This window comes from Canis lupus, chromosome 15 (genome assembly GCF_011100685.1).
Source record: "Canis lupus familiaris isolate Mischka breed German Shepherd chromosome 15, alternate assembly UU_Cfam_GSD_1.0, whole genome shotgun sequence".
Lineage (NCBI taxonomy): Eukaryota > Metazoa > Chordata > Mammalia > Carnivora > Canidae > Canis > Canis lupus.
Window position 1 is genome coordinate 9,861,332 of NC_049236.1, and position 24,773 is coordinate 9,886,104.

At 35.7% G+C, this 24,773-nt stretch overlaps 1 protein-coding gene and 1 pseudogene across 4 annotated transcripts in view; both read left to right on the plus strand.

Moving 5' to 3' along the window:
- Window positions 1–24,773, plus strand: part of EPS15 (epidermal growth factor receptor pathway substrate 15) — a 143,019-nt gene that overhangs the window by 66,338 nt on the left and 51,908 nt on the right. For all 4 annotated transcript variants that reach the window (XM_038558055.1, XM_038558052.1, XM_038558054.1 and 1 more), the window contains exon 13: window positions 15,223–15,295. In XM_038558055.1, the coding sequence (XP_038413983.1) occupies window positions 15,223–15,295 (73 nt within the window). The remainder of the gene's footprint in view (window positions 1–15,222; window positions 15,296–24,773) is intronic.
- LOC119868025 lies at window positions 1,644–3,645 on the plus strand (annotated as a pseudogene).

Consider the following 24,773-nt stretch of genomic DNA (forward strand, 5'->3'; position numbering starts at 1 on the left):
TTTGTGTTTTCTGTTGTTTTTTGTTTTATTTAGTTTTGAGGTTATCTAAGTTCTGTCATATTCTTATTTCCTGCTCAAAAATTGCCCTTTGCCTATTTATATAAAGCCTCTACTCTTCGAATCCCAGAAAGTGAAAAACAAAAACAGAAACAAAACCCTTGGGAATTTTATAGTCCAATTTTTTTCCTTACTCATGAAAAAAATTCAAAGTCACACATCAAATCAGCAACAGTGCTGGGTGGCACCCCAAGTCAAGTTGTGTTAAGTCGTAGTTCTGCATTCTTTCTATTATATGTCTGCCTCTCATTAAGACTTAAACATTTTTTACTTTGGTTCAGAATAAAAGAAGTAAACATTTATTGAGTCTATAATGATGTGTGGACTTTTCATTTTCTTAGGGTCTATAAATAGCCCACTAACATTTTTGCTTGCCTTATGTGTAACAAAAATTGAATAATAGCTAGATTTGAAAATACTTGTCTTCTGTGCCTCTTGTAGATATGCCGCAATATGCTAGGGCCCCAATATGCTAGGACTCTCTTGACTTTATCAGTAATTAACATATGAAATGTTTTTGTAGTGAGCTTTATTAGAAAGTAGAGCATCATACATAGGGTATTCTTGCCAGTGCAGACATTTCTAATATTAATTACATTTGGTAAACTGAGCTTTCACTAACTTCTAATAACCATAATATTAAGTTATACTAGTGATAGTCTTCTATAGTGAATCACAACTGAAACATAAAAACATATCTAACATTTTGTGACTATATGTCTTATTAAGAAAATCATAGAGCTCTAAAACCTTGTTAGGTTTTAGGTTGTAGTCACACTGTATAAATGTGTAAAACACATATACATGATTTGGCATTTGTAAAAATATTTTCCCTAGGCTTTTATTTTAGGTGAAGTCTACAGTGTAGACAAACTTCTATCATCTGTCAGCTCCAGTAATGTCATAATGATACTCATCAACCCATGGTAAAATTATGGTTGTTAAAATAACTTTTGTAACTGGTTGTGTTAGGTCACTATATCACCCACTCTTCAAGATACTACATTATAAATCTTGGTTTTTGTTATTGTGAATAGCAATATTTTTCTGTGCCATAGTATTACTCTTCAGCCTTTAGATTATTTTTAATATATCAGGATACAATGAATATAACTATAAAACAGGAAAAATAATTTAAACAGAATTTGCTTATGGTTTTTACTAAATTGCTGTCTGAGAAAATTGCTTCTTATTTGTTGCTTTTTAGATGAAAATATTTAATTTCAGTCCAGGGACTAAACCTGCAAATAAATAATACATAATATGGAATTATAATGAATATAGTGCTTTACAAATTTATTTTTCCATAATGATGGTTATAGTGCATACTTGTAAACATTTGGAAAATACAGAAAAGCATAATGAAGAAAAGAATCTGTTTCTTAGAATAATATTTATAATCTTAGAATAATCTATAACCTCAAAATTAGTTGGGTAAAGAATATTCTTTGTTATGAGTCAGAAAATGAGATGTTTCTATCTGTGGTTCATGAAGTTTTCTAATTGAAAATATTTAAGAGATTGAGAGCTTGAAGCAGGATGTGTTTTTGTCATTCCTTAAATTTTTAATAATCCTTCAACATTTTCTATATAGAAATTTAATTATGTCATTCAGGTTAAATTTGCATGATATTTTTAAATTAAAGAAGGAAAAGCAATAGTTGTAAGTGGTGCTGGGAGCTTTGAGGGTGCAGTGCTGTTCTTTATAGTCAGGATGGCAGTGACACATCACTGAGCATGCATCAAACTGCTGCTGCTGCAGCAGCAGCAGCAGAAGAGGTACTTCCATCTGCTGTTCCAGCCCCTGCACTGGTGCAGCCACCCTCACTCCCTCTGCTCTGTCTGCCTTCGTTTGCCCCATGTCTGGTCAGCTGACCCATGAACAGATTGCTGAGTTTAGGGAAGCTTTCTCCAGCTGGAGATGGCACTATCACAACAAAGGAATTTGGGACTGTCATGAGGTCACTGGGTCAGAACCCAACAGAAGCCAGATTTCAGGATATGATGGTAATGGCACTGTTGACTTCCCAGAATTTTGGACTATGATGGCTACAAAAATGAAAGATACAATGAAGAAGAAATTGGTGAGGCATTACAATGAGTCTTTGACAAGGATGACAGTGGTTAATCAGTGTGGCAGAACTATGTCATGTTATGACAAACTTAGAGAAACTAACAGATGAAATAGTAGTTGAAATGATCAGACAAGCGGATATTGGTAGAGATGGACAAGTCAACTATGAAGAATTTGTACCGGTAATACTGCAGAATGACCTACTTTAAACTCCTTCCCCCTTCCCCAGAGGAATAAGACTGAATCTTTTATTTACCCCTTACCCAAGAAACAAAACAAAACAAAAAGAGCAAAAAAAAAAACCCCTTTATTTACTCATTCTGTTTTTATTTAGCAAAACAATGTCAGAAGTGCGTTCTATGCATACACACAAAATCTGCATGCATTGCCTTGTGGTCTTGTCCCTTAAAGATCAAGCTATGCATCACTTTTATAATATAAGTTTAATAATATAAGTACTTTTACTACCTTAATGATCAAGACTTCTTGCAGTTCCATTTCCTAATGATTAATATACTGTTTGGGCTGGCCAGTTTTTCATACATACAACTTGACAATTGAGCACATTTGAACATTTATATTAAAAACAAAAAATGAAAAAACAAATTTAAAACCTATTCAAGTAGCTTCTAGTTCAGTTTGTTAGTATAAATTGTCATAACTGGTTTACTTAAAACAAACACTTAACATTGGTTTACCTCAGGATGCTGTGCAAAAAGAATGGGTGAAGGATAAACTATCTAGATGGCTATAGCCCCTCTTGTACTTGGATATGCCTTGACCCATGCTGATGACACACATCCTGGTGGCATGCTGTATGTATTGGTTTAGCATTATCCACATGGTACTTGAGTGAAATGGGTGTCAGGCTCTCACCATTCACACACATTTTTAAAAAGAAACCTTTACCAAGGGAGCATCTTTGGACTCTGTATTTTTAAAACCTTCTGAGCCATGACATGGGAGCCAGCAGGTTAGGCTGTGGCTGTGGACTTTACAACCATCAACATTGTTGTTTAAGAAATTACACTTTATGTCCATTCCAAGTTGTAAATGCTAGTTTTTCTGTCCAATAAAAAGATCATTAACTTAAAACATAGTTATATCATAATCTTTTTAAATATCTGGATTTCTTACCTCAGCCCAAGACCTATATTTATATTCTTCATTTGTCTTCTAGAGAATGTCCAGTAGACATGACTTCCCAGTCTTCTTACCGCTATCCTTGTCTCATTTATTTGCATTTCTTAGTGATGTGACCATTCATCTAGTCACTCAGGCTAGAAATCTGAGATTTTTCTTTTATCTGTATTCTATCTTTGAAATGTTTCTTGAAATCATTCCTACCTTTCCATCTCCTTTGCCTGATCACCTCCTCCTGATCTTTCAAACCTCACCTTAGGCATCACTTCCTTTGGAAGGGGGAGCCTTCTCTGATTTGTTTACCTCCTAACTTTCATACGTATCAAATTTTATATAGTTTTAATATTTACAGTAGTAACATTTACTATCCTTTATTATAATCATCTTTTATTTGGTCTCTCACTAGCCTATGTACTTCTTAAGCATAAGGACTATTTGCATACTCACTGCTCTATAAGCTAATGCCTAACTTATTTAATAGATGAGAAAATAATTTTCAGTATTGTTGAAATCTGTCCTGTGTACTATTATTATTTCTTTCTTAGTTTTACTAACCCTTTATCTCTTCTCTGGATTACTGTTGTAACCTCCTAATTGACTCTGCACTTTGAGTCTCTCCTTTCCTTTGCACCTCCAACTGATGTATAAAATACAACTCAGATTCCTTAGTGACTTCCTATCCCCAACTGGATCCAGCTCACTTTTCTGAGATGATATAAAGGCTCTTCTTTCATGGTTTTCCTTTGGCATCCTGAGCATTCTTTTGTCTTAGCCACCTCCCACAATAAAGTAGAATCCTTTTCTTCTAGAGCACTGTCAAGCTCCTTGAGAGCAGATGCCATGTTTGCTTTTGTACTCTCAGTATTGAGAATAGTGCTCTTGTTTTGGTTTTATCCCTCTTCTCAAGCCATGTGGTGGGTGCACCTCTCTGGACAGCATGCCACACATTTTTATTCTTCTGTGCTTGTCATCCTATTGTTCCCCTTTGCCTGAGCATACCTTTTACTTTGTAAGCTTTTACTTGTGCTTTAAGACCCAGCTTAAATATTGTCTGCTTTGTCAAACTTTTACTGAAATCTTGATTTGCTAATTGCTTTTTTCTTTCTACTCCTAGTAACTTTATTCCTTTGTAATAGTATTCACCATATTTTATTCTGGTCTTTATTTTAATTTGAACTCCTTTAAGGCAGGGGCTATGCTTTATTCACTTGGATAGGTCTAGAAGATAACGCATAGAGTGCCTGACACCACAGAATCTCAGTATAGGTTAGTTGGTTGAATGAATGAATCAAAGTATGTTATAAATATTAGAATATTTCCCAGACTTAATTCCTGCCAAGTTTATGACAGACTAGAAGCTGTGTATTAAAGGATGAAAAGACAAAGATCTTTTGAAGAATAGCTTATTTTGAAGACTGTACGAGAGGATTTTATAGACGAGAGGGTTTTTAATCCTCACAGGGACATTAAGGATAGTGGGCTGATTTTTCATATTTTGACAACTTGTTTTTTGTGTCAGGGATTTCCTCTGAGAATCTGATGAAGGCTTTTAGACTCTATCCCTCCCCCTCAAAAAGAACATATGTGTCCATGTACACATTTTGCATTTATTTCAGGGGTTCCCAGACACTTAAAAACTATCCATGGATCCATTCTTGCTCTGAAAGTAAAGTGTCTCAAGTAGAGAAATTCTTGACAGTGAAAAGTCAAAACTTGCTTCAGTCACTAAGATAGCATAGTGGTGGTAAATTGTGCTGAGGCAGGAGTTAATATTTATTTGTCTTCTATCAGCTTCTACTTCCTTCCTCTCTCTGTCCTTTTAGCAAGAACATCAGGAAGTAAAAGCTACATCCTGTCAGGCCAGTTTGTTATCCTGGTCTTGGGCCAGTAAACAGGATAGATAATTACAATAATAATTATTAGATATTGTGCTATGTCTGCTTTATATAATTTCTCTTATTGAATTCTTGCAACATCACTGAAGGGTAAGAAGTTTTATCCTGATTTTTCAGATGAAGAATAGACAAATCTTCTTTTCTAAGAAGCTTTCCTTTGGTATCTACCTCAGCTCAGAGAGCATTCGTTTCCTTCTCTCAGAATGCTTACAGTTCTGAATTATATTTCTTCCTCTGATAAATTCTGAGCTATGTAGGATAGCACAGACTGTCTCTTATTTCTGATGAGGCAATATAGTATATTATTTCAGAGCATGGCTTTCTCACAGAGTGCTTAGTTTGGCTCCTGACATGACTTAGCCAAGTAACTTAACACTCTGTGCCTCAGTTTCTTCATCTGTGAGATGGAAATATGACTAATACCATGTAAAATGTTTAATATCTTTCTTGGAACATGATAAATTCTCAGTATGTGTTTATAGTCGTCGTCGTCATCATCATCATCATCCCCAATACCGAGCTCAGCATTCAGAGCACAGCATTTACTAAATAGACGCTCAGCAAACATTGGTTGGAGTAGCTTTCTTTCCCTGGCTAAAGAGCTACTGGAACTATGTACACAGGCAGCCAGCATTTGTGTTTCTAAATATATAGATCTCTAGCTCAACATATTTAAGAACTGATTTTTAAAAAATGTATTTAAAGCGGCATTAACATACAATTTGAATTTTTTTAAAATTTATGTTTTGGTTAGGTCAGTTCACAACCATTAGAAACCATTAGCTCTGAAGAGAGCATAGCTTATACTATAGAATCTGGAGTTCTTTTGCTTATATGATCCAGTCTGACCTGTTTCTAGCCATGTAAAGATCCATGATACTATTAGACCTCAATCATGACTACCTCAACAGTGGTGTTACTGATTGAATAACTGAAGTTCTAGGTTGTTGTGTGCTTTTGTTTGGTAATAAGGAGTTTATCTAAATTTTCACACAGAATGCGTGGCTCAGCATTTAAAATCTTTATTTAGGGAGACTTCCCTTATTTGATACCCTCCCTGCGAAAGTTTGAACCTGTGCTAATACAGTAGCCACTAGCTACATCTGGCTATTGAGCACTTGAAATATGGCAAATCCAAATTAAGATGTGATGTTAGTATAAAATATACTGGATTTCAAAAAAGAATGTAAATGTTTTGGCTATACTGGGTTAAATAAAACATTATAATAAATTTCGCTTCTTTGTTTTTACTTTTTAATATATGGCATTTAGATCATTTAAAATTACATATGTGACTTGCATTTCTGTTGGATAGCTGTGGTCTCAATCAGTTATATTCTGTAAAAATTACATTTGCTTTCATTATTTTGTGGCACTGATAGCTTATTTAGGGGCTCTTTTTAAGAGAGCAATAATTTTTAAGATGTGTTAAAATCTGTCTTTGGGAAACAAAAATATCTACCAAGAAATTTCAGCTCCTGAAGGATTTAGGAGTCAGTCTCTACCCACATAGTTAGGTCCTAAATGCCATCATTCTGGATGCTTGATTGCAACTTTCAAAAAACCAGTTAAAATTACTCAGCCATCAGAAAGTATGAATACCTACCATTTACTTTTATGTCGATGGAACTGGAGAGTATTCTTAATGCTGAGCGAAATAAGTCAATTGAAGAAAGACAATTGTCATATGGTCTCACTCATATGTGGAATATAAGAAATAGTGAAAGGGACTATAAAGGAAAGGAGGGAGACTGAGTGGGGAAAAATTAGAGAGGAAGATAAACCATGAGGGACTCCTGGGAAACAGAGGGTTGAAGAAGGGGAGGTGGGTGGGCGGGTAGGGTTACTGGGTGACGGGCATTAAGGAGGGCACATGATGGGATGAATACAACTAGGTGTTGTACTATATGTTGGCAAATTGAATTTAAATAAAATATTTTAAAAAACCAAAAAGCTAGTAAATATTGTACTTTTGTACTAGTAAATAGTATAACAGTAATAATAATAACAACTGACATTTACGAGCACTGTGTCAGCATTGTGCTGATGTCTTTCCAGATGCAATATAAATCAGTCCTCCTTATCTTTATTGTCACTGTTTTATAGTTAGGAAAACTAAGGCCTTGTTTTACATTTCTTTACCTTTTTTCATCTTTTGTCCTGTCAGATGAGTGGAATAAATTAATTTTGGGAGTTTTGCAAAAATAAGCTTTTATTTCTCCTTTAATTTTTATTTATTTATTTGTTTAAAGATTTTTATTTATTTATGCGAGAGAGAGAGAGACAGAGAGGGGCAGAGGGAGAAGCAGGCTCCATGCAGGGAGCCCGAAGTGGGACTTGATCCCTGGTCTCCAGGATCATGCCCTGGGCTGAAGGCAGCACTAAACCGCTGAGCCACCCAAGGCTGTCCTATTTGTCCTTTTAAAAATGAATTATCAAGTTTTGGATTCTGCTGCTGACGGGGCAGTGGTCATGTGAGCAACGCCCCAAAGTTGGTGTTTTTCCTGACTCCAGCTAGGGTTTCCTTTCAGTAATTTATGACCATAAATATATTCCTGGACTTATTTTTAAAAACTAAAACTCATTACAACAGTCAGCCTCTCAGAATTAAAAACTTTAGTAATTCCCACGGTACCATATGTACTTGAACTGTTACAACGTTTGTCTGTTTTATGATTAATGGCTGTGTTTCCTCAGCAAACTATAGGTAGGAGCCCAACTTCAATCTTGTTTGGCATTTAGTAGATATTCGATAACTGTTGAAAGATTGAAATAATAAGATTCTATTATAGAAGGCAACTTCTAGAGAAATTAAATTACTTAAAGGTACAAATCAATGTCTTTACTCTCAAACTGTAGCTCAAATTTTGATCAAATCACTGATTCTTAGAGTGAAAGGCTGTCTAACTTTCAGACTGGTTTGAATTCCAAGTCAGGACAGATGTTACATTGCCTTTCTAGCAATTGTTATCAGCTTTCTGAGCAATAAGAGCCTCTACTTCCTCTCTTCTTCTACAGAGCAGAAGTTAGAAAAGAAGTGTGTTGCTAAATGATCCCGTTCAGAGTTCAAAAAAGCACAGCTCAGAAACCTTTAGGGACTCCCTTTGTATTAAAAGGCGGTATGTCTTTATTAACTTCTCATTTTGGAAGGATAGTTTTGTCAGCTCGTGTTTTTAGCACTTTAGTTTTTTTTGTTTTGTTTTGTTTTCAGCACTATATATATATTATCCCATTGCCTTCTTTTTTTGGGGGGGGGGGGGAGAAGACAATTTTACTGAAATACAACATAGAAAAGTTAAAAAATCATGAGTGCATAGTTTGAGAAATCTTCACAAACCAAGCATGCCATGTAATCAGAACCTAATCAAGAAACAAGATTCTTCTTGCCCCCTTCCAATTATAACCTCCCCCAAAGCACAACTTCTAATATTATAGATCAGTTTTTTCCTGTTTCTGTACATTGGATACATTGAATTAGAGAATATTTAGGCTTTTGGGGGATGGCTTCTTTTATTTATTTGTTTGTTTGTTTGTTTGTTTATTTATTTATTTATTTATTTATTTATTATAATAAATTTATTTTTTATTGGTGTTCAATTTGCCAACATACAGAATAACACCCAGTGCTCATCCCATCAAATGCCCGCCTCAGTGCCCATCTGCCTTCTGTCCTTCAAGGTTTCTGCTGAGAAATCTTGTATGTCTTTACTACTGCTTTTAAGATTCTGTCTTTTAACAGTTTCATTATAATGTATCTCAGTGTGGGTTTTCCTGCTGGAATTTGTTGAGCTTCTTGGATTGTAGATTGATACATTTTATCAAATTTGTGAAGTTTCTTCTTAGACTACCTAGAAGTCTGCCATTTTGCTGACATCTTTTGTCAAAGAAAGCTTATGCTTTCTTGCATAAGCTCTCCCTCCTTTTGAAATGCCATTTTTCTAACCAATATTCATTGTTTACTTCAAGGCTTAGCTGAAGTCTGACCTCCTTCACAAAGCATGCCTAGGCTGGGATAATTTCTGTTGATAAACATACCAGTTACCATCTGCACAGCTTATTTTGCAGTTAATGATCCTTCCTTCACTAATACCAAGCAAGTCTTTTCTGACCCTTTCCAGGGAGAATCAGGTGCCCATTTTCTGTATTCCCACAGCATCTTGTGCTTAACGTTCTAGCACCCAGTATACTGCATTGTGATTATCTTCTTATGGTTTACTGCCAAACCCTTCATATACACTGAATTCTGAGTTTCTTAATGGCAGGTACTTGTCCCATTGTTTTCTGTAGCCCTAAAGTGTAGCACAGTGACAAGTACATAGTAAGATTCAGTATTTGTTGAATCACAAGGTAGGTATTAAAGTTGCATAGGGATATATTATTGAGTTTTGTTGTGTATTTTCTTTGTCACTCCTCTCTGCAAACCCCACATATATGATATGTAGATACTATACTATATTCAGTTTATTTTAAGGAATTAACTCACAGAGTTGTGGGAACTGGCAAGTCTGAACTGTATAGGAAAGGCCAGTAGGTTGAAGTCTCCAGGAAGAGTTGATGTTGAGGTTAAAGTCCAACAATAGTTTGGAGGTAGAATTCTCTCTTCCTTGGGGGAACCTCCGTTTTTTTCTCTTAAGGCCTTAAACTGACTTGGTGAAGCCCATTCATACTATGTTGGGTAATTTACTCAAAGTCTACTGATTTAAATATAATTTCATCTAAAAAATACCTCTGCAGTAGGGAGCTGGGGTGGCTCAGTTGGTTGAGCTCTTCGTTTTGGTTCAGGTCATGATCTCAGAGGTTGGTGGATCAAGCCCCCTGTCAGGCTCCGCGCTCAGTGGGGAGTCTGCTTGAAGATTCTCTCCCTCTGCCCCTCCCCCAGTTGTAAATAAATAAGTCTCTTATTTATTTATTCATTTATTTATTAAAGATTTTATTTATTCATGAAAGACAGAGAGAGAGAGGCAGAGACACAGGCAGAGGGAGAAGCAGGCTCCATGTGGGAACCCTGATATGGGACTCAATTCTGGAAACCCGGGATCATGCCCTGAGCCAAAGACAGATGCTCAACTGCTGAGCCACCCAGGCATCCCAATAAATAAATCTTTTAAAAAAATATCTCCACAGCAACATCCTTACTAGTGTTTAACCAAATCTGTGAGTACCATGGCCTAGCCAAGTTAATGCATAGTTAACCATCACAAAGGGTGAAAGGAGCCAGAGCATAAGGCTTACCAGGATTCTCTATTTGCCTGCCTTTCACTTCAGCTTTTTATGTGAAAATTTTACTATTTATTAGGCAAAGACAGCAAATGTCCTCAGCACCAGGACTCGCATTTGCCCATCTTCACTATTTCACAGGAACAATTCTTCCTAAGAATGTATAGCACCAATTATGTAGTAAGCACTTATTATGTAGTAAGTTTAATAAATGCTAGTTTCCATAATTATAATTATTAATAGTAGTAGGTAGTACTAGTTGTTGTAATGATAGTTGTAGTAGATATGATAGTGGTAGTAATAGTTTCTATTAGTTCTGAATAAAGGCATCCTAGATAAAGATCCTGACTGCCTTGGCTTTGGTCATGGGTCTGTTCTTGAATTAATTGATGGTGAGTTGGTATAATGTGACTGGTTAAGCTTTGGTCAGGAGCCAGTCTCTGGCCAATCATTGCTCAGAGAGGTTGAATCTGTGAAAAGATGGCATCTTCTACTTGAACTATTCAGGCAAAAAGGTAATAGGTAAGGGAGAAAGAAAGGAGCAGTCTCCTAAAAGAAGGATTTCTGCGTCCTAGGAGAAGGGAGGGTCAGCAGAACAAATAGTTGCTACTACAGTGATTTAAGTAAGATGCCCTGTGATGGAGCCAGTATTTGAATTCTGGGCTGTTTTACACCAAATCTTATGCTTTGAAGACCATATAATGAGTTTTTAAAGGTAGAGAGTAGTTATTTGAATATTAGGCAAGATTTTGGTGCAGGAATTTTGGTAATTACATTATATATTCTATACATTGGGCCAATGTTTTCTAAATTTTAATGCAACCCATAATTCCCTTTAACAAATTTTAAAAATTACTCCATCAGTTTTATTTAAAATTCTAAGTAATGTTAATTTTTTTTTAATTTTTTATTTATTTATGATAGTCACAGAGAGAGAGAGAGAGAGGCAGAGACACAGGCAGAGGGAGAAGCAGGCTCCATGCACCGGGAGCCCGACGTGGGATTCGATCCCGGGTCTCCAGGATCGCGCCCTGGGCCAAAGGCAGGCACTAAACCGCTGCGCCACCCAGGGATCCCAGTAATGTTAATTTTATCAGTAAAAAGCAAGCACAGCATAGGCTCAAAGCCTGCTTTTTTCCTAATTACATGACATCTTGTACATTTTACCTCGCAAATCTTAAGATGGGTTTTTAGTTTCTCACTAGTTTCTCTTTTTATTGCTCTCTGGTTGGAAAATAGAATATTTATATTCAGAAAAAAACCTTAAAACTCTGTTTCTGGGAAGGGCTTTGAAGGTGACTTAATCCTGTTTCTCTGACAATGTTGGTATTGTATCAAAATTAAGACAGATGGCTCACTCCCCTTTTGCCATGAACAGCCTGGGGAAATGAAGGCAAACTGTGTGGACTCAGAGTCCCTGGGGCTGACTGTCCTTGTGAATAGCTTTGACTAGTTATAGTAAGTTTATGCAGTTATCTACGTTAGGTTTCTGAAAGCGTAGGTTGGGGTTTGCTTTTCTTGCTGGTTCACATACTAGGTTCCACCAAAAACCAGCAGCTTTTGGAAACCAAGGAGCTCTATCCCTGGCCTTTCTTTATGGCTTTGGTATTTGTAGATTCTTTAGGATGTGCTAGCATCTTGGGAGTGAATAGGGTTGCAGAGATAGTCTAAGATAGAAGGTGTAAGATCATTACTTTTCCCTTTTGGAAGTTACTAAGCTGAAGGCAGTAGTTTTTTCTGTCATCCAAAATGAGTAGTGCTTTGGGCAAAATGCTTACTTACACACTTATTTTTGAAATTTATCTTAAATATGTCATATCCATATATATTGATGGGCTCCTTAAGAAACTGCATATAAATATTTTTTATTGTGACACAGAATCTTGTCACACGAGGAATTAAGTTTTTGAATTAATGTTAAACAGAATGCTTTGTAATAGTTATTCAACCGTAATCTGTAGAAAAATTTGTTATTTGAAAGAAAGGAGAATGTAAGCTCTATGACCCAAGTCCCATTTTCTTGCACCTAAGCATTAGTGCGTGTAAATGTATTTAATTATTCTTACTTGCCCGAAATGAGAAGACTAGCTATAGAGGTTAAGTGTCTCTGGACTCTACATCTGAAACTAATGATGTGTTACATATTGGCTTATTGTATTTTTTTTTAAGATTTTATTTATTTATTTGAGAGAGAGAGAGAGAGGCAGAGATGGTGACAGCACAAGTGGAGAGGAGAGGCAGAAGCAGACTCCCTGCCCAGCAGGGAGCCCAATGCAGGCTCCATCTCAGGACCCTGGGATCATGACCTGAGCCAAAGGCAGACACTTAGCCAGCCAACTGAGCCACCCAGGTGCCCCTGGCTAATTGTATTTAAATTTAAAAAGAAAAAAAAAAAAAAAAGAATGCGGAATATCACAACATAACAACTTGGCATCCCTAAAATTATAATCTAAGTTAATGAGAAAATAATTTGATTTTTTAGTCTAATTTATAGGACAGGGACAGGTTTTCAATTGTGATGGTTTTAATAGAAGGTAATATAACTGATGATTTTTTTTACATTTCTCTTTAGTAATATATCTTATACTACTTGGTTTTGATTATAAAGGAATTATTATGAGGCCAGAATTTTACTAGATAAAAGTGGATAGAAAGTGAAATTTAATTGATCTCAGTACTATGAGAATTAATGCCTGAGGATTTCATTTTCTTTTTACTTGGAAATGGTCTTTAGGATATGTTTGGAGATATCACTACTGCTACCCTCACTCCCACACCCAAAATGATGAAGAGGAATCTGTACCTTCTGTGCTTCCTCCATTTTACACAAACATAGACCCTATTTGCTGGCTAGAGTTGACAGTCCTTTGTAATCTGTTTTCCTTTTTCACCAAGTGAACTTCCTTTTTTTTTTTTCCCCCTCTCTTATTCTGTCTTGGCTGCATTGTCAGCTCACTGCTTTCTTTCAGCCCTGTTTTCCTGCCTGCACACTTGATCTTTGAGCAGGCACTGTCAGTAACAGCAGTTAACAGACAAGCAGAAAGAACTGAATACAAACATGCCCCTTAGTGCGTTCAGTGCTGATCTGTGATACTATGTGTTGTTTTCTATTTTTGTTATTAGCTACTGTCAGAAACAAGGGGCAGAATTGATACTGACCCTGTGTGGAATACCTCTGAGAGTTTGGGATTGGGGGAGGGGGCTAGTTCTGACATGCTGCACCAGGAATGAAAACACTCTTCTGCTCACATAAGGAAGAAAGGAAAAGAGGATTGAGCTTGCAGAATTTGTGTGGTATATTTAGATTTTTCTTCCTGTGATTTCTATTTTTTGATTTTACCTCATTTTATAAAGGTTGGAATGGGGAATGACCTTTGCATAATAAGTGGATTGAGGTATTGGGGGGGAATGGGCTGCAACAATGATTCACATGGTAAGGGACTGTTTAAGATCTCCATGACATCATGACCCATGGTGCGACCCACCTGACAAATGGGTAGTGAGCTCCTTGGCCATCTCAAGTGTTTTAACAGTATACAAATAGCTTTTATTCTTGTGCTTTTTTTCCTCTCTGACAAATCTTAACACTGTGCCTGAATATCCAACAAAACAGTTGATTTTTGTCTGCATTTAAAATATCACCTCAAATAGGGGAGAAATATAAATGTAGCATTAAGTTGTCCCCTCAGTATCTCCTCTGGTATAATTTCCCCACTTTCCTTTATACTACAGCTTAATGGAGCCTGAGCTTATGTTTGGGTGTTATCTGGAACGAAACTGAAATAATAGTCTTGAAGCTCTAAGGAGAAACTCTGCAGTGCTAGTCTGGAAGACTACTTGGATGCCATCCTCCCTTTTTCATGTTGCCCACTTTTACCTTTACCCTCACCCAAAAATGTATTGCTGTAGAATTCTATGGATTTTTCTCTCATTTTGTAGAAAAGAAAGGAAAAAATGAAGGGAGCAAGTCAGTGTGTGTGTATGAGCAGTTAAATTTATTACATCAAAAGAAATAGCTTTGTATCATAATTCTGAGTCTAAGGTTGTTTAGGTCTCATTCATTAGGAATCTAGCTCTGATGGAAGCATATAAGAATTTAGATAATGGTATCTCAGAATACAAGTGGATCCCAGTATGTTTGATCTGAAGAGTATAGAAAGAGATAAATGCTAATGTGATTCCTTTTTTTAATTTAGTTATATACATTGTTTTATGTATTTAATCAACTGGAATTGATAAGTGGTCCTAAAATAGCTTTTTTGAGCAGAGCAGTATTTGATAGAGCAAATGGACTGTTATATTGACAGTCTTACCCATTTCCTCTATGTTGTTTCATTCTAAAATTGGTACACACCAGTGACTTAAGGGGAAATTAACACTTCAGTAAATGTCCTTTTCCTTAATATTGTTGACTATTTCTATTAGCCATTTTCATCTGATTTGACAGTGGTACTTAAGGGTTAAACTTACAGAGCTGATGCAACCCCTCCTTTTTTTCACCAGCAGTTTTCATTGGACATCATTTCCATAGCAACAGTGACATCAGTGAAACCTGAGTGTTTCATTGATTATTTTTCTCCTCTTCCTTTTTTAATCTATTCTCTTTTCACCACATTTTAGTGAGAAAGCAATTTTTTTTTTTTTTTTTACAAACAGAGCTTATATTGATTTCTATTCCATAAATAATTAAAAGAGGGTGGAAAAATCTGCCCTTCACTTAAAAATTGAATGTTTCACTATGTATTTAAAAAGCGATTCAGGATTAGGAGGATGGATAACCATACCAGCTGTAGCTGATGTTCTCAAATATTCTTGCATTGTTTGCTGGTCTTCTAGGGAAAAGAATAATGTGGAACAGGACCTTAAGGAGAAAGAAGATACTATTAAACAGAGGACAAGCGAGGTTCAGGTAAATGAACTGTAAAATTCAGTATTCTGTTTCTGATTTAGAAGGATTCATTTTAAATGTATGAGGTTTTTTACTATTTGATGGTTGTGGTATTGATGAGTAGGTCAAGGGAATACCTGTTATTTATGTCATATAAATATTTGCTTTTTCCAAAATGATAGTTTTTCTCTGAATTTTGGCCTGCAAAGATTATACTGCAATGAGAAAGCAGTATTTTTTAGCATAAATTTCTAGTTTTGAAAGTATTTTTAAGATAATATTTACCTACATATTATATCATTAAAGGTAAGTTTGAATGACTAATACGTAAATATTATTACAAAAATAAAATTAAATGAATGAGATCATCATCACCACCACCATCTTCATCAAAAACAAATTGCTTTTTATGAATGTGAAATTTTGTTAGCTAGGATACCTAGTATTTTTAAACAGCTGTTTCTCCTAATATTGATAGGATAGGAAATGATATGAAACTATTTAAAATAGCATTTTGTAAGTTGCTTAGTAGCCAGGATATCTTAAACTTTAGCATTAAAGAGATTTAATTCATTTTCATTAGGTGCTGCATTAATAAGTACCTTCATTTTACAAATAGAAAAGGTAATAAAGCCTCAGTTTCTGATTGAGAAATGATACAAAAATGGGCATTTCAAACAAAAATATAGAAAATTGGGCAGTGTTGCATTTAGAGCAGTATACAATGCATGTGACCATGTTATTGGGGCACTGTTTCCTGAATGTTATACCAGCATATACAGGAGATTGGATATAGAAACACTGCTATCAGTTGCCAATAAAAGCTCATAAATGGGCCTTTTAAAACATATTACTTGTATGCTGGATTTCCCTGCTTGTGCTGATACTTTTAAATGAATGAAAGGTCTAAATTGGTAGATCCATTGTTTTTTTTTAATGTAGGACATACACTAGAGATTGTCTATGAGGTGGACTGTGCCTGGGTAGAATGATTTACTAGGAAATTGAGAAAGAAGCCAAAGAGACTTCTTGTTACAAGTTGGTTTTTTTTTATTAGATCACTACATTTATTATATATATTGGAATTTTCCTAATGGTGATGGAAAAGTCAAGAAATCATTGCTAATAAATATATTCCCCTTTGTGATAGTGAGATGGGGGGTAGTTACTTCAATTACATTATTTTTCTGCGGTTTTTGAGCTTCTTAGGAAATGCAAAAGAGACTCAGACTTTAAGCAGTGATTGCTGAAAATAGCATTAGAATGGAAGATAAAATAATCTATAGAAGTTTCTTCAATCTGAAGTGATAGATACAGTTACTAATAGAATACTGGACAGCTTCTAAATTTAGCCAGATAGTGTTTTGAAGTATGAAGGTTTTTACGATGGACAGTATTTTGTTATTTGTGTACATCTACCTGTTGGTTTTTCCATTCTGTATCTTTTAAGAATGTGAATTTATTTATTTATTTATTTATTTATTTATTTTTTTAAGAATGTGAATTTAAAAGGCTGGTTTGGAACAACCCTGAAATTTATATTGTTCCTTTCAGGCTAAATGGGCTGTCCTTGAATATTTGATTTCTTATAATTTTAGAAGTTTTGTTATCAGTCAAAATTCCTTCATGATTTTTCTGTCCTTTTTCACTTGGTGGTGATGGTAAGGTATATCCTTAAATCCAGCTTAAATCCTAAGCTTTGCTAAATTCAAAATATATAATTAGCAGAGGGAGTCTATTTAATTTTTCTGCATCAGGTACTATAAATAAAAGGCATCTTGGAGCATACTTAGTACAGACCAAGTTGTAATGTTTGAACATAAGTTCCTTGGCAAAAGAACATTGAATAAAAGCTTTGTATTAGTAAATTCATTATTTGTTCTGGAGCACAGAACCCAAATTTTAGAGGTAACCAAAGTGCTAAAAGACGTTCTTTTTTGTTTTGTGTCTCTGTAGTCTTCCTAATACAGATTAATTTAAAAATCTACATAATTAATTTCTAAATTTTTGTTTCCTATTTATATTCCTATGAACTAGCATCTTGAAAGTTTATAGTTCAAGATTTTTTTTTCCTTGAAAACCAAACCAGCAATTAACTTCAGGTTTTTTTTTTTCCTTGAAATGTTAACGTGTATGAGGTACACTGCTAGTTCAACTTTTTTTTTTTTTTTTAAGATTTTACTTACTTATTCATGAGAGACACAGGGAGAGAGGCAGAGACACAGGCAGATGGAGAAGCAGGCTTCCTGCAAGGAGCCCCATGTGGGACTTGATCCCGGATCCTGGGATCACGCCCTGAGCCAAAGGCAGACGCTCAACCGCTGAGCCACCAGGGCGTCCCTGCTAGTTCAGCTTCTGTGGAGAAATTAGGCCCCAACTGATCCAAGGAGAAAAAGCTATAAAAGGCCATTCTGTCTCAAAGGTATATGGTTTGGGCTTTTGGTAGTTAAGTGGAGAAGGCAGACCCCACATTCTTACTACCTTAAACTGCCTATGTACAATTTTTAAGAAAGTTTTTCTTCTGAGTAGTTAACAAATTAGGAATTTATTCTCCTGTGTGCTTTCTTCAGTGTTGCATAGAAATTTGTAGAAACAGCTTGGTATCAGACAAACTTGAATTCAGTTTCTGGGGCAGCCCAGGTGGTTCAGCGGTTTAGCACTGCGTTTGGCCTAGGGCATGATCCTGGAGACCCGGGATTGAGTCCTATGTCGGGCTCCCTACAAGGAGCCTGCTTCTCCCTCTGGTTGTGTCTCTGCCTCTCTCTCTCTCTCTCTCTCTCTCTTTCTCTCTCTCATAAATAAAGGAATAAATAAAATCTTAAAAAAAAAAAAACAGAATTCAGTTTCTGGTTCTGACTCTTCCTAGGTTTGTAATGCTAAGTAAGCAACCACTCTACACATTAGTTTTCTATTCTGTAACATGGGATAATAAAAATACCAAATACTTAGAGTTGCTGTAGGAATAAAATGAGATAATGCAGTTTCAGTGCCTCACAGAGTACCAGGTTAAAGTTCAGTAAATGTTCTGATTAGTAGTAGAATTCTATACCTACCGTCATCTCTTTATTACCTATCCTCCCTTCATTGTCAAGCTCTTCCTTCTCTGACTTCTGTCTTCACTGAGGGCTGTCTGCACACAGGACTCACCAATTTGAAAATACCTTTTTTGTGTTTGTTTTGTTTTGTTTTGTTTTCGGTTATTGCTACCATGTTAGCTACCAGCTTGTTTTTTTTTTTTTTTTGCTTTTTTGCTTTATGTGGCCATTTTTTCCTCATCATATCCTTTCAAGTAATTGTCTTTAGTGTGCTGTTTACCCATACCACTTCACTTTAATTTTTCTTCCCAGAACCAATAATTTTGTTCAGGCCAGATCCATTGGTCTTTCCTACATTAGTTCCTGCTTTTTTTTTTTCTTTTTAAGATTTTGTTTATTCATGAAAGACACACAGAGAGAGGCAGAGACATAGGCAGAGGGAGAAGCAGGCTCTGTGCAGGAGTCTGATGTGGGACTCAATCCCAGGACCTGGGGATCATGCCCTGAGCCAAAGGCAGACGCTCAACCACTGAGCCACCCAGGCGTCCTGGTCACTGCTTTCTTGAATTGTGTTCTTTCATATATTCTTCTGCCTGTCTGATCCTTTGCTTTTGTTACCTTTCCCCTGGATTGACTGATACATGCCTCCACCTTGTTTCCTTCCTTTGCCATACCCCTGTTACCCATATGCTGGTGACTCCCAAATATTTATCAAGTGCACTGCTCTCTAGTCTCACATCTCCAGTTAGACTACATTTTGGTGTTTGTCATTTCAAAGTCAATGTGTCTAAAATGAGTCTCATTTTGTTGAAAAAAATTGGCTTCAATTTTGGACTTTCCTATTTCTCTCAGTGTTTCCTTTGTTATTATCGCCACCCTTATTACCTAACATTTGAAATTTTGAAATCAGATCATAAGGCTCTTCTTGCTCATCCTCTTTATGCCTTTCTTCCTAAACCAATTTTAGTATCATAACTCTCAGATGTGAAAATCTTTACTGCTGCCCACTGCCGCAGTTAGTGATGGGAGGATGTCATATCTCATGGGTATATTGGAGGGAGAAACAAAGATAAGATCCAAATCCTCCTCTTGTACTACTTGTTTTTTTATTGTTTGCCTCTGAGCTGTGTGCCATATACAGTCTCTTATTCCTACCCCTTATATCTTTTGGCCTTGTGATCCAGAATGCTCCCTACCTCCCTGCCTATGTGAATTCTGCCCAAGCCTTAAAGCCCAGCTCAATTCCCACCATTTCTCTGAATAAAACTTTGCCTTCTCTGACTCTTATCAGTCTTTCCTTTGTTGGAATTCCCAGAGGAGTGTATTTACTTGGATGGTATGTCCAGTATGTGCTGGACCTTCTTGTGCTGGTGTAGTGTGCATGATTCCAGTATCTTCCAGCATCTATTGTAAACTCCTTAAGCTAAGAAACTGTACCTTAGAACATTTCTTTCACTATTTTTCATAATATATTATTAGTTGGAGATAAATTTAAGGAAGCTGTTGATAACAGAAATGAATAAACTTTAGTTTTATGCATGACATTAAAAATAGAACAAGACATACCCAGAAACCCTACACAGAAAGGATTGGGAGCATGATAGGTATCATAGAGTCAAAATTTTCCATAAAGTTCTTACTTGTTCATGCTACTCTGATGCAAAAGAAGCTTCCACTTATTTATACTTCATCAGTAAAGGTTCAGTAATTCATAGTAATTGTCCTTTTTGTTTTTTTCATTTTAATCACTTAGGTTGTTTTTTTTTTTTTTTTTTTTTTCCTTAGATGAAGAGAGAGGACTTATTTTGGGTAGAAGTAAAATTAGATACATGAGCTCAACATTCTTTTCGTAGCGATAATGCTCTTAGAACATGCTGGGAAGCATATGATTGGGAAATAAAGGCAAGCTGTTGGCGAGGTTTTCTAACACCCACCTAGTTTAATAGACTTCCTTTCTGTTCTTTGACCTAAACATCTTGCTCTACAGTTGATACTTTTTTTTATATTAAGATACTCTTGTAACTTCCATTTTGAGATTTAGGCCAACATAATGAATGTACCTGATTATTTCTAGTTTGGGATTAGTCTGCAGAATTTTAAAAATCAATTAAATAGTATTTTTATAAGATTACCAAAATACTTAAAATTCCCCATGTTCTTCTTCTTCATAATTCTTAAGGTATAGATACACTAGTATAAGTACATGTCTGTATATATGCTTTGGGGCTTTTAAGTAAGTATTTGTTCATAAGTTAGTGGGGTTTTTTGTTAATTTTTTCTCTATTTTATATGAAACAGATGCAAATGTATTCATGTTGTTAGTTCTTAGATTTAATACTTACATTATTTCTTCAGTTGTACAACTGACTTGGATTGCTAAAATAAATTTTTACTCTTAATATAGCTAAGAATTTTTATGTGTTTTTTAAATTCTATTTTCACTATATCTGTAGCACTTTATGAAGTGTGGAAGGATGGGGATGAGTTTATCATTTTCATTAACTTGTGTGATTTCTAGAAAATAGGACATTTTCCTTGAAAGTTCTTTTTAAATAAAGCCAAGATACTAGCTCAAGGATCCCTTCATTCCCTGATGAGGAACCTTGGATGTGGTTGCTTTGGTATTTTTCTAAAATAGACCTTGGCACTATGTTACTGTAGTTTTGTTCACTCCACTCTTGTCAGTCTCTAATTGCTGCTATCCTTCTTTGTTCTGTTGATGGCACAGATAGGCAAATAGAGCATGACCATGGAAAGTAGAGCATAACTAGGAAGGCTTCTGCAAATGTCCTTTAGTCACTTGATGGGATGGCATTTGATAGTGCTGCAGTTTTGCACTGAATCAGAAGAGGATTTTCCCAAACACTACTTTAAGGTTGAGACAATTATCCTAGTTTAGTGGAAGATACTGTTTGCTAGGAGAGACTGCTTATTGCCCTGGTCAAGGGCAGGGCAGGGGGTTTGGGGAGGTGGGCAGAGGGAGATGTGCATCTGTTGACTTCAGTTAGTCTCAGGATAAGCAAATCTATACCAAAAATAAAATAACCAAGTATATCTGAATATCTATGTTGATGGGGAAATTGCACTGCAGTGGTGGTAGCCTTACAGATAATTTTGTGGCGAAATTTGATTCTTGAATTTTGCATCGGTTCATTTCTATTATGTGCAATTTAATAACTTTAAGTTTGCTTACTCAAAAAGTAGACCCTTTTATGTATGGATTAGTGTTGGGATTTTTAAAGAGATGATCTTTTATCATATTTAGATATAAACATGAAGGGACACCTGGGTGAGCTCAGTGGTTGAGCATCTGCCTTTGGCTCAGGTTGTGATCCGGGTGTCCTGGGATCAAGTCCTGCATCAGGCTCCCAATGGGGAGCCTGTTTCTCCAACTCTGCCTATGTCTCTACCTCTCTTTCAGTGTCTCTCATGAGTAAGTAAATAAAATCTTTAAAAAAAAAAGAAATAGACATGAAGATGGGGTCCCTGAGTGGCTCAGTCTGTTAAGCATCTGACTCTTGATTTTGGCTCAGGTCGTGATCTCAGGGTCGTGAGATCAAGCCTTCTGTTGGGCTCTGCATTGGGCATGGAGCCTGCTTGTCCCTCTCCCTTTGCTCTGTCTCAATTATATACATTAATAAAATCTTACAAAAAAAAGAAATAGATGTGAAGAAACATTAATTATAATTAGTTTTAATATGGACATCTAACCAGCTTAGAATATATCATTAATGTGAGGTATTTTCTCAGTAATCTTTCCCTTGAGGCCTATACTTTTGTGTTACTATGTGGAGTTTTACTGCAGTTAACAAGTGAGGCTGGTAAATTTGAGTGAATTTGTTTGCTCTGTGGAAAAGAAAGGTCAAGAATGAGTAAATATTATATTGGCTTGTTTATTCTCTTTCCTTTTGCCCAAACTTATCTTCTAAGGGTGTACTTAAAGTGGCTCACTAAAAATACTAGTTTTGAAAAATGGTTCAGTTATTAAAGGAAACCACCATTATTCCTACTATTGGTAGTTCTTACATAAAAATTCCATCACATCTGAATATTTTTATATTGGTATGAAACCTCCAGAGGTATGTGATACTTAAAAAACTGCAAACTTGACATTTTGAGATTATAAAAGTAATTTAGGTCCATAGTAATCTTGTAAAATATAGAAAAGTATAAAAGAAAAACCCTATGATTTAACATTCTAGAGAAAGCCATCGTTAACATTTTGCTATATATTTTTTAGTGTACATAAATGGCTTTATATTAATCTGTGACTATACATGTTTCATATTCAGCTTTAAAAAATTAGCATTATGTCCTAGACATTTTCTTTTTTTAAGATTTTATTTATTTAGAGAAGGGAGAGGGGATAGGCAGAGTGAGAGGGAGTTCTGTCTCAAGCAGCCTCCACATTGAGTGCAGAGCCCAACGCGAGGCTCAATCTCATGACCCTGAGATCACAACCTGAACCCAAATCAAGAGTCACCTGCTTAACTGACTGACCACCTAGGTGTCCCTGGACATTTTCATATGTCATGTGACCTTTTTAAGGTAAATTTATTTTTAATTAGATTTACAGTAAAAGTAGAGACATCCAAATTACGTCTGTTTGTCAAGACTAGAGATGAAGTCCAAGATTTTTTTGGTGGGGGGAAGTTTGGGAGATAGTGGGAAATCAGACTAGAGTATATGAGGATGAGAATAGGTAACAGATATTTTTTCCTTTTCCCATCTCTGAACATTTTATTTTTTTTATTTTTTTATTTTTTTTAAATTTTTATTTATTTATGATAGGCACACAGTGAGAGAGAGAAAGGCAGAGACACAGGCAGAGGGAGAAACAGGCTCCATGCACCGGGAGCCCGACGTGGGATTCGATCCAGGGTCTCCAGGATCGTGCCCTGGGCCAAAGGCAGGCGCTAAACCGCTGCGCCACTCAGGGATCCCCCCCATCTCTGAACATTTTAATTAAAGGGAAAGAAAAAATATTTCCACAGCATATCAAAATACATAAACTATATAATAACTTTATAACCAAAGTAAGGTATTTATGATGGATTATATTCCCAAACCAACAAAATTACTTGAGCGGTAGGTGACATTTAAAAAAATATTTTACAGTTTACCTATAAGAAAATTTCAAACCACTGTAGTTTTCCCAGTTACTGTGTTACAGTGAAGCTGTTACTCACTTCCCTGAAGAGTAAGAATAGTGATAATATTATTATGTAAAAAACACAAATATATAAGCTTAAAAACACAAGAAAGGTATATGCCACAGTAATGTCCTAAAGCAGTAAAGATTATTTCCATATAATGGAAATTTTAAATGTCAGCTCAGTCTTGGTCTATAGACTATAAAAATATTGAACCAGTGTGGAAATTTAGGTATTATTTTAATTTAACAAAAAGCAAAAAAAAAAAAATAATAATAATAATAATTTAACAAAAAGCATTCACTTATCATAGATTAGTTTGAGGCTACTATTAATATTTATAGTTCAAGTGCAGAGTGAAGCTTTTCACAAAATGGTAAAAGAACATAAAATCCTTTCTTTCTGTCAACCTCAGGAACATATTCCAGTTGTTTTTCACAGGTATAGAAACTTTGTGATAGTTACACATCATTGTTTAATTAATCCTCTGGAATGTGTTGGGCATTGTACTAGATTGTGGAACCTCAAAGAAAGATGAGACATTGGCTCTGTCCTTCAGCAGTTTATTGTTTAGAGGTAACTATAATCCAGTGTAGTAAGTGTGATAATAGAGGTTGGTATGAACTGCTATAAGAGCACAGGTAAAAGAAGCTCAAGGTAAGTCAGAAGAGATTAAATTTGGCTGGGCTTTGAAGAATGAATAGTGTTTCCAGGTAACAATGGTGTGGAAGGACATCTAAGGCAGAGGAAATGGCTTTGGAAAGGCACAAGGACATTGAAGTATATATTGTCTCTTGGAGAAAGATGGTTTATTGAGGCAGGGGCACAAGTGAATATAAGGAAAAGAGGGTAATAGAAGAGGAAGGATAACATGGGGCCCAGAATTGAAGGTTCTGATGTATCTTGTAGGCAGTTTTACTTTATCCTACAGATAAGAAGGAGCCATTATATATTTTTGCAGAATAACTAAAGAACCCTCCTTTACAATGAGTTGTTTTGGTTTTGGTTTTTAAAGAAAGTTGGACATTTAGGATCGGAAGAAACAAAGACAGAAAAAACAAAGTGTTAATCAAGAAATGGGACAATGAAAACTGATATGTATTTATTAAGAGCCAATCCCAGGTGCATATCTAAAACTAGATCTTTGAGTATGGATCAGTTAATAGTATAGGCAAGGTTGAAAATTTAGGGATTAAAAAAAATTAGGCATGCTGGCAAATTAATGATAAAGTACTAGTGGAGCTTACCTTTATGAATCTATAATCACATGGAATGTCCACGCAAGAAGAGTCTTTCACGATCATCCGTTGT